The sequence below is a fragment of the Apus apus genome, chromosome 4 (genome assembly GCF_020740795.1).
Source record: "Apus apus isolate bApuApu2 chromosome 4, bApuApu2.pri.cur, whole genome shotgun sequence".
NCBI classification, from domain to species: domain Eukaryota; kingdom Metazoa; phylum Chordata; class Aves; order Apodiformes; family Apodidae; genus Apus; species Apus apus.
Genome location: NC_067285.1, coordinates 50,108,678 through 50,118,694, shown reverse-complemented (window position 1 = coordinate 50,118,694; position 10,017 = coordinate 50,108,678). Strand labels below are relative to the sequence as shown.

General features: G+C 37.6%; 1 protein-coding gene across 3 annotated transcripts in view; it reads right to left on the bottom strand.

Moving 5' to 3' along the window:
* Window positions 1–2,430: 2,430 nt before the first annotated feature.
* LARP1B (La ribonucleoprotein 1B) overlaps window positions 2,431–10,017 on the bottom strand; it is a 31,561-nt gene continuing 23,974 nt past the window's right edge. For 2 of the 3 annotated variants that reach the window (XM_051620038.1, XM_051620040.1), the window contains 8 exons: window positions 8,963–9,086; window positions 7,906–8,105; window positions 7,398–7,504; window positions 6,825–6,985; window positions 6,365–6,509; window positions 5,342–5,451; window positions 5,007–5,134; window positions 2,431–4,245 (listed from right to left, as the gene is read on the bottom strand). In XM_051620038.1, coding sequence (XP_051475998.1) covers window positions 4,012–4,245; window positions 5,007–5,134; window positions 5,342–5,451; window positions 6,365–6,509; window positions 6,825–6,985; window positions 7,398–7,504; window positions 7,906–8,105; window positions 8,963–9,086 — 1,209 coding nt within the window. In that variant the 3' untranslated portion in view covers window positions 2,431–4,011. The remainder of the gene's footprint in view (window positions 4,246–5,006; window positions 5,135–5,341; window positions 5,452–6,364; window positions 6,510–6,824; window positions 6,986–7,397; window positions 7,505–7,905; window positions 8,106–8,962; window positions 9,087–10,017) is intronic. The other variant, XM_051620039.1, reaches the window with a different exon arrangement.

Sequence of the window (10,017 nt, the reverse complement as noted above, 5' to 3'; positions counted from 1 at the left end):
GATCATGGAATGCTTTGTTTAAGTCTAATAATTTTTTTTTCTACAATAGAATTTGGTAGGGTTTTGTTTTCTCCAGGAAATACAAGCATTGTTGTGTAGAACAGTACAAAATTGATCAAGACATAGTACTGTGAATATAATGCACTTGCCAGCTCTGCTTTAGGGTTGGGTTTACTTTTCAGGACAAAGCTCTCTGGTTTTTCATTAAGTGTAAACTCCTCACTTCAACAGCTCAGTACTGAAGTGCTGCTGAAGTTAATTTATTAAGCTCAGAGCGTGTTGGGGATGAAGTCCCATGGTGCCGTAGATTCTTCCTTGCAGTCTTGGTTCTCTCCCATTTTTATGTTGCAGACCTGAGGTGCAGGCTGTGGGAAGAAACCTGCCATCCCTGTCCAATGCTTGCAGGCATAAGTGAAGTCATGCAATTGCAGCTGAAAGATTTGGCTATTTACTCCTTTTCTTACTTAACAGTCGTAATAATGTAACTTTGGCCTTGAAGGTTTACTTAATTTGGAAACCACATCAGTAAGAATGTTACTGGCAAATCCTTTCACTGGCTTCTAAGTGACAGTTAAAAGTGAACATCAACAGACCAGGTTTTAAGCTTGCATTTGATAGAACTCATGTGTGCTACAGTTGGTTCTAATGCAGGTTTAAGGGTTGTTTACCTGAATACTTAAAAAACCCAAACAAAAACCCCCAAACAATCCCAAAGTATTCCTCACCCTCTCTCTTTGGTGATGGATGGAGGCAGCAACTTGAATGTGTTTAATAGTGATCTAATCTGGCATTGCAACCTTCCTCCAAAATTCCTTAACAAATTGAACTGTCCCTATTCTAGTCGCAAAGTTTACTTGGGGTTTTCTGGGTGTGGGGTTTTTTTATCATTATTTTTGTGAGGATTATATTTTACCAACCTGTCACATTTTCTTTGTTAACTGGGCAAAGCCTGCCAGTGTACACTCTGTGAGCGTCTAAAAATAAAACGTTTTGAAGGTGTGAAGTTCTGGTGGCAAGCCTGGATTAGTCACTTGACCACAAGCATTCAGTTACTGTTTGTATAACAGTTTGCTCTCTTTCTTTTGAATGACTGCAACCCCCGTTTCACAGGAGTGGAATCACTATCCTTTGCGTCTACGTAGTTGAAAGCATGATTTTTTTTTTTTTACTGCAAAGAAACCTCAACTAATCAGCTTTGACTAACCAAGGTAATACCTTAGAACTGGTAACAGAGCTGATTAAAATGCTGATTAAAATGTTGCCATTTGCCATTGAAGTTGTACTCAAGTTTCTTGTTACTTCCTCATACAACAATCACATCTTAGACAAGTTAAAAGCTTCATTCTGATGTGTTGTCTCCCACAGAAACCCAAATCCCTGTTTAAACTCCACAAGCATCCAGTCATGGACACAGGCTACTTATTGCCTGTTACAGGAAAATTATCTGGTCTCCATTAGGTACAAGAGTTATCTCAAGTCTTCCTTCCCTTTTAAAAAGCCTTTAGAATCCAGTATTTTGAGCACAACAAAAGAAAAATCTTAGCAAGTTTAGACAGAGTAGTGTTTTGAAGTATTTTTACAGTCATTCCTCAACAGGAGAAATGAAGACAAAATTCTTTAACAAGCACATAGGGGAAATTTTATACAAGGAAAGGTCTAAGACTTCCTAAGTATTTTGTAACAGACTATTGCTAGAATACAGCCAGCCTTAAGAAAGACAAATTGAAGGCTGGCTTAAATGGACCTAAATGGCATCCAAAAGGATGTTCATAGACAAATGTATGGCTCTGCAACAGGTATGACAGGCTTTGAAAGGTGAGTATCCACTATAAGCCATATAGAGAAAGAAGCTGCTTAGCCAGCAAAGTATATAGGGCTTGCTCTAAAATTCAATGGTTTTGTTCTCAGCTCAGTGTGCAAACACCAGCAATCAATTTTTCCACTTGTCTGCCAGGAGAGAGGGAGATTCAAGTAAAAGGGGATGTTCTGAAAGGTAGCCAGAGCTGTGGACAGACCTGGGTGCGTTTTTGTCCACCCAAATACAGGGACGCTAAGCAACTAGGCCTGTAGAAGCTAACAGGACAGACCACAGGTAAAGTACTTACTTTCTGTGCTTTCAGCTCTATTTATCATTCACCTGTAACATTTTTCTTTGACAAATACCCAGTCATGAAAAAAAAAAATCAGTATTGAAGAAGGCTGGCTCACATTCTAAGAAGCACTTCAGCCTGTAACGGGCTGGGTGTCCCTCATACCTTAGTGCACCAGAGGCAACAGAAATTCACATGCAAATCTACAGCCTTACGCTCTTTCAAGTTGTTTTTCTTCACACATTGGGGGGGAAAAAAAGTTGAGATACAGCATTATTTGGGGTTTGTTTTGTTTTTATAAAATTTGTCAAGATATCACAAAATTACACACACTAAAAGCTTAATTTGCACATTTTCCAATGAAAAAGTGAAATATCTTAAGTCTATTACTTGTATATACAATTTCAATCCAAATTTACATTCGCATCATTTTCTTGGATAGCAAAAGGCATGGATCAAACACAGGATTGAGATGTGTTACTTCAGCATATTTATAGGACATGAATTAAAATATTAGTATGTGTTGATTTAAATTCATTTAGAACAGGTCACTTACAAAAGGTCTGATTTTGATTGAAATTGCATTACCTGTTGGGAAGGCCACTGCTAACACACACTCCTTTTACAATGCAAACATTCATAATTTGTTTCAGTGAGATTCACAAGACAGCAACTGAAAAATTAATGGACTTTTTATAACCTCTGAGATCTGATAAAAGTTTAAATCCCTATATGTGGCTGCGCAGTCAGTTTGGGCACCTTCATGGATTAAGGCATTTGTTCTAGATAAAACTTTTTAGCTTTAAAAGTTAACTGAAGTCTTTCCAGCAGTTAACTAACAAAAAGCTGAAGAAATCACAGGATATAAAAATCCCCATCTTTCAGCTGCAGAAATTGATTTGTATTTTAATTACTTATATTCAGTGAAATCATATTTAGACCTGTTTGAAATTATTCAGGCTGAGATAGCACAATTAAGCACAACTTCATTCAGGTATTGCAAAAGAATGCAAACGTAAAGTTTACAAGGAATACTTAGTTTCCCTCCAAACTCATTTTTATTACTTGGAATATGGAGAAAAAAAATTATGCCTCTCCTGTTATAGTACTTCATAAGTGATTTCAATTAAAGACACCTCTCAAGCTGAGAATAATTTGAATAGTTTGCTATTTTTAACAACCTACACAAACTGTAGATACTGTGTGTTAATTTAAGACACTGAGAAATCAACAGATCCATTTTTCCCTATATTTTTCTGTTGCTTGAGTTACTAAGAACCAGCACTGAAGGAAATTTCTGCAAAAGTATCCCAGTTATGTCCACGCAAACTCCATACTTAATAAAATACTATCTATGGAGACCCTGAAAAAATAGAAACTACGCCTTTAAATAGAATCCAGAAATGCAGTTTCATATATAGCTGCACATTCTTGAGTGTTCTTTTGCACAAACATACTTTTTAATAGTTAGATTCAAGAGCAAACCTATCACATAGATCCTTCCTTTACATTTAGAATTCTGCATATAACATCTTTTTTGCTTTGGTAAAATACAAATGGGAAAATCTCTGTAAAGAAAGCACAGTAAATAACATGGGTATATCATACCTTTTTTAAGAAATACAAGCTGAAATGTAAGGCATCCCCAAAGCATTTTTTGCCTATGCAAGGAATGCAGTTCTTTGTAAACAAAAGCTTGAGGAAAGCAATACTGAAGCCAAAGAATCTTCCCTAGGATCCTTCTGATGATCCCAAAACCAAGAGCAACTCTCCTAGGGTAAGTGTTCAGTGAAAAAAAGAGAATCCAATCCTTTGTCTTCCCATGCATTTTTAATCATGTGTTAGATTGGCTCGCCTTGAAGACCTCCAGATTAAGAGTGATGAACAAGTTGGTTCTCAAGGGCACAAGCTTGTCTGAAGTCTATTTTTCTGGTACATCACTTTCTATAGATTTCCTGGCAGCATTGTTATGGCCTATGGATGCTTGCACAGTATTCCCACTGGTAGCATTTCCCAGTGCCTGGGACTGACAGGCAGCCGAGGGTTTAGTGACAAGAAGTGTTTTAGAAGAATTGGACTGATGTTTGTGATGAGCTGAATCCTCACCTGTTGCAGCAACTGGTCTCTTCCTGCCAGATTCTTCACTAATGGGAGGCTGAAAATAAACATTGACAACCTGTTAAATACTTTCCTGTCAGGCAAGGTATTTGCCTTTTCATAAAGGATCAAAAAACCAGAAGATTCCGTACTTAGACATTTAGTTAGGTCTGGTAATCGTAGTTATTCACAGCTTGCTGATGATATACTAAAGCTTCTCTGACCATTGTGCAGGGCACATAAGGGACTGCAAACAGTCTTACAGCATTAATTTAATCATCACTGCCCAAATATTTGCCACAACTGCTAGAAAACACAGGATTACAGAGGTTGGTGGTAATGTAGCGCACCATAGCCCAGTTATGAGAAGCACAGCAGCACTACACTCTGCCATCTCAACAGTGTAAGAATTTGGCATATACAGCACGGATACACTGAATTTGGCATATACAGTCTCAGCAAGGACAGTGTCTGTCACAGTTCACTAAGAAATGCCACTTGGGCACTAATTCGTTTGCCAAATTCTTAAACAGTATCAAAGCCATCTTGCCAGATGACAAATAAGCTAATTTTTGCTATTTCTTTCATTACACAATTAAAATGGATCAACACTTTTTACAATTTAGCCATCACATCTCAGGACCATACTTTGGTTCAAATAACATCTAGAATAAAACTCTGTTTTTCACTTGAATTTTTTTAATCCTGCATTTTCTAGTCATTGACAGGATTTGTGAAATGAAGTACTGTTCTCAGCTTACCTTGCAGTAAAAATATTCGTTCACCAAATATTTATTTAAAATAGATATTGAGACTTACATCCACTCTGAAGTCCTCCAGTCTCTTAAATTTACTAAGGTATTCTTGCAGTTTGGGGTCAATGGCTGGAGTCTTGTTCTGAGAGTATTTTAGATAAGCCCAAAATTTTTCCAGTCCATATAGCTGACCTAATAATGGAAAAAGATACCTTTACCAATTTACAAAGGTCAGATTTAATTAGAAACCTAATTATCCAGTGGATGTTTAAAAGAACCGTAAGATAAAAGGAACAGAAGCTGCTTTTGGGTTAGTCAACACATCAATGCCAAGGAACTGGGATTATTCCCTGACTAAAGTTACTCCAGTGTGAGCAGCAACTGGCCTAAGATAATTACCAGCTTCGTAGTCTCTCTTTGTTTCTTCTTGGAAATCCTTGAATATCTCTTGCCTGAATTTCTTTTCTAGGCCATAGCTGTAAAATCTAAACAAGCATTCCAATCCATACCTGCAACAGAACAGAGGTATGGAAATCTTATACATACACTCCTCATTCCTCAGAAGGATGCAACTTTTCAGTCTCTCCTTACATTTAAGTCAATAGCATAGCCCCATTTTACCCTTCTCATAAAAACACCTTCCTTTTCACAATTTTTAATCAACCCATTGTTTTGGAACATCTTCACAAATAATCTAAACTGACTTCTCATCTGCATTCACCTGCTGCCACTTTAGCCTCCTTAAGAGTCTTCTGAAGTTTCTCCTGATTAATGTATTCATGGATAATCACAGAGCATCAGGAATGCTCAGAGCAGAGACACAAGGTATTCAAGCCACCTTTGCACCCTAAGGGACTATCACTGCAGTCTCAGACAACAAATCTAAATTTCAGGATTTCTATAGCCAGTACTTCCTCACTTGGCATTCAAAACACTGGGCTACCTTCTGTCTTGGGCTAAGAGGCACAGAAGTGGGGGAACTGCGTGAAAGGGAGGGAATCACATCACAGAGCTACAGGGGCAGCAATAATTTCCTTTGTGGTCATTTTTCTGGTATTTTTGGAAGGCAAGAAGCAGTTTGTACAAATGGAATGAGGTTAAGAATGTCTTTACCTATGTAAGGAAGAATGTTATGAATGTTACTAAGTATAGAGCTGACTTGTCATGGTCAACAAGTTACAGGATTTTGTAGAATTCAAGACCAAGCACAAGCCAGGAAGTTTAACTATTTATCTGCAAAGCACAATACATACAAACAGATTTTTGGTATTAAAATCAATCATACAAGTTGCTATTTTATGGATTTACAAAGAGTCAAAGCCAATACAGAAAATGTTCACTTCAGATATGCATAAACTTCACAGTCATTAAAACAAACTGGAAGACATCAACAGTTCTTAACTTCCAGGAAAAATTAAATACCTGTAGTGTTCTTTTGCATCATCTAGAGCAACTTGTTTGAATTCTTCATACATTTTCTTGTTAAAGTGATCTCTCAGAAAAAAGGACCAGAAACGAAAGAGTGTGTTCATTTCTTGGGACTGGCCAATTCCCAACCGTTTCCTCTCTGGAAAAAAAAAGGAGAAAGAAGGAAAAAAAAAACAAATCTATTTTTAATTTTTCAGCAGAATATTTTCAAGTGCTTTTCTATTATTAATACACACACAAGATCTTCCAGTAATGCAAGTTTGAATTTGATGGTAAATTTTGCAAGATAATATAAAGTTAAACGGAAAACAGAGTTCACAAAATAGAAGCATCAAATAAATTTTGCTTTCCTTTCCCAAAAAGAATTAAGGAAGAGGAACAATGCAGAGAAAAGTATCCAGTAACACCTGGTAAATTCTACCTAAAATTTTAGCAAGTGCATTTAGCATCTTACCCATTAGACACCTTCGACGATATTTGTGGTACACCTGTTGGGTAAAGCCATTTTCCTTTAACAGTTCATGAGAAGGATGCTGAAATTTTGGAAGAGAATTTGGGGTACAGCCATAACTTCCTGCCAGTGGACCTCCTTCTGAAGGCGAAGCATTGGAACTGCTGAAAAAAACCACAACTATTTCTGTCCAATGAACAGGGCTTTTCTACAGAATCCTTTTTCAACCATTCTGATCTATACAAGAGCTGTCAGAATAGTACAGTCACCTGGTGACCACTACAGTGCACACCTGGGCTCCCAGTCATCTGTTTTCCTGTGCGTCAGATTCTATGCCAATATATGAAAAAACAGGCAGTTTGGGATTATGATAATGAAACATTACTGTCATGCCTGATCTTAGATGACCACTTGAAGGCAACAAGTAGTATTACTGCTACTATATCATGGGTCAACAGACAACACTGTGAACACAGTCTAGGTAGCTTACTTCCAGATAGCCTTGTATTCTATGCTTTTGTCTTTCTTGACTGCTCTTTTCTTGCTTCCACTGTTATTTATAAAAATGCAATTTACCTCACAGAGGAAGTTCTTGGCCTGTGGTCTCTGGAATCCATCACCCAACCAACATGGCATTCCAAGGGAGGATTTGTACTGTGCCGTGTTTTTCTTTTTCTTGGAGTCTAAGAAAGTAAATTAAGTATTTATTTCCCTAATTTGATTTCACTCGTTTCCCCCCTCTTAAAACAAAGCTCTAAAAATTTTATACTCTAACACATTGTGAATTCACAACTGTGAAACACCAGTTTCATAACCTGAAGATGAGTCTCACGTAACAAATGAAAAATCTTTAGACATGACACTTTTTCAGCAAGGACTTTTGAGAAAATTATACAGAGAAAATTTGGAAAAGATTTCATAGAAATAAAAAACAATTAATTTTGCAAATATATTTAGGATAAACTATAAAAAAAAGTACAAGTGTTGTATTTTTTTACCTGTTCATTCCTATTAAATTGTATGCAGAGACATGAGTTTTATAGGCTTTTTCTGGTCTTAAAAAGTACTGTGCCCTTCCATTTACCTTTACATCAACAGATCGTGCTTCTTTAACAACAGGGTAGAACCTGGGTGTTTTGTTGGGATCCTGTAGCCTCGGGGTGCGAGGTGTTCGCAGGGTGAAGCCTGGGTGAACACAGGGGGGATCTGGAACTGCTGTTGGCAGTGATCGAGCTATTGCTGCTGTTGGAGGTACTTCAGCACTCAACAAATGACAAGCTAAACCTGTAGGCAGGAAGGAGAAAACATTTGTTTTCAAAAGCAACTTAGGACTTAAAAGCCTAAGCTCCCCTAGTGTCTAGTATCTTAAATGGCCGGTTTCATTTCAAGTGAATTACATCACCCCCAAAGAGTAATCAAATCAACAAAAACACTTGGCACAGCAGCAGTAAACTGCTCAAAATGATGAAATAAGGTTTCAAGCATGTATTTGCTAGACAATTTAAACCCACTTCTTTCTAACCTGCTTGTTCTTTCTCTATCTGCCCTAGCTAAGTAATGGGAAATAAACATAGGTGAAACCATAACCAAATTCTTGCTTTTTGGTGAGATGGTGGATTTAGCTAGGTAGTTTTCTTCAACCCCTCTAAACATGCTATTAGCAGGTGTTACAGTAAACATTATTAATATACTACTACATCAGAAATACCTCAAAAGATAAGATTTGGACATTGTGACTATTCAGTAAGATTATGATACAAGTATAAAATTCTTCCCATCTCATTTTGTTCTGTCCCCGTTTCCCATAAAAATACTGGCTTCTACAAGATACTTCATGCATCACTAGCTATTACTTTACACACTGGAAAGTTACACAAAAGGCACCTGGTGCTGGTGTCTGGTGACATCAAAACAGAACACTGCCTATTGATGCTTATATCCTTAAAAGTATGAGTACCAGCTGCTTCCAAGTCAGTGCAAACCATGGTACTGATGAACAGCTGACAATTTGAAAAATTTGCCAAAAAAAGCCCTCACACTGCTAACTGAACCAAAATTAAAATATGACACAAGTAGACTTAAAACACCTACAGAATTGTTGGTTATCACAGAGATTCTAAAAACAAAGACATGTGACTTACCTTTTTGTAACCCTGGAGGTCCTGGAGAAACTTCTTGGGTTGGATCAGCAATTTCTTCTGGTGCAAGACTATCAAAATCTTCCTTACTAATGAGATTTAGCTTCTTAAAATTCTCAATCTCTTGCTGAATTAGAGAAAGCAAATTGTAAACGCAAAGCACAATAATGGATATCATCCTGAGAAACAGGAGAATTTCATAGAAGAGAAAATAAGCAAGCCAGCACTGACACAACTACCCATACACAGCCAGTACAGATTTCTTTTAAACAAAGACTGAAGGAGTCTCTAGCACACATTCTAAAAAAGCTGCTGTGAACACCACACTATGTAACTGCCCTAGCAAAAAGAAAGTTACACCAAGAACAGGGTGGACAGAAGCAGGCAATTCTACACGCCAATTTTCACAAACAAATTAGAAACAGAAATGACCGAGATCCTGCCCCTTGTCAAACCCTAACCCATCCTCCTTCTGCAGTAAGCATGCCAAGGAAGGCCCTAGCAATTTAGGGGAGCAGAAGAGGCCCTGCTCCCTTCCTCAGGCTACATCCAAAGCAAAACCAGTTTGGTAGCTTAAACTGTGAAAGGATGGGAATTTCCAGGACGTGTGGCAGCATCTGAAATCAGTCATGCCCCTACTCTGCTGAAGGGGCATGGGATGTGTGTGTGTGCATACTGTGTGTGAAAATCTTGTTTAAATCACTGTCAAGAATGTAACAACAAAGAAAATATTTTCTCTTGCTGTGTGCTGTTTCTCACTGTCCTCTTCCAGTTCGCTGGTTTTCTTGGTCCATTTCCTATGTAATAAAAACTTCATATTCTGAATCCTACCTTTATTTGTTGTTCTTATTCTCAATATTAATTTCTCTCTTTGTCAGCTCTTTTTTGTACCTATATGATCCATATATCCTTTAAGCTACTTTCTCCCTTCCCCCCACACCCACCTTTGTCTTTACGCACAGATAAAGATCCTTCCCCTCACCACTCTGTGTTTAATTTGCTTTGTATTTCCATAGCCATATCTCCTAGTGATACAGTGCAATTGCCTATAGAAATAC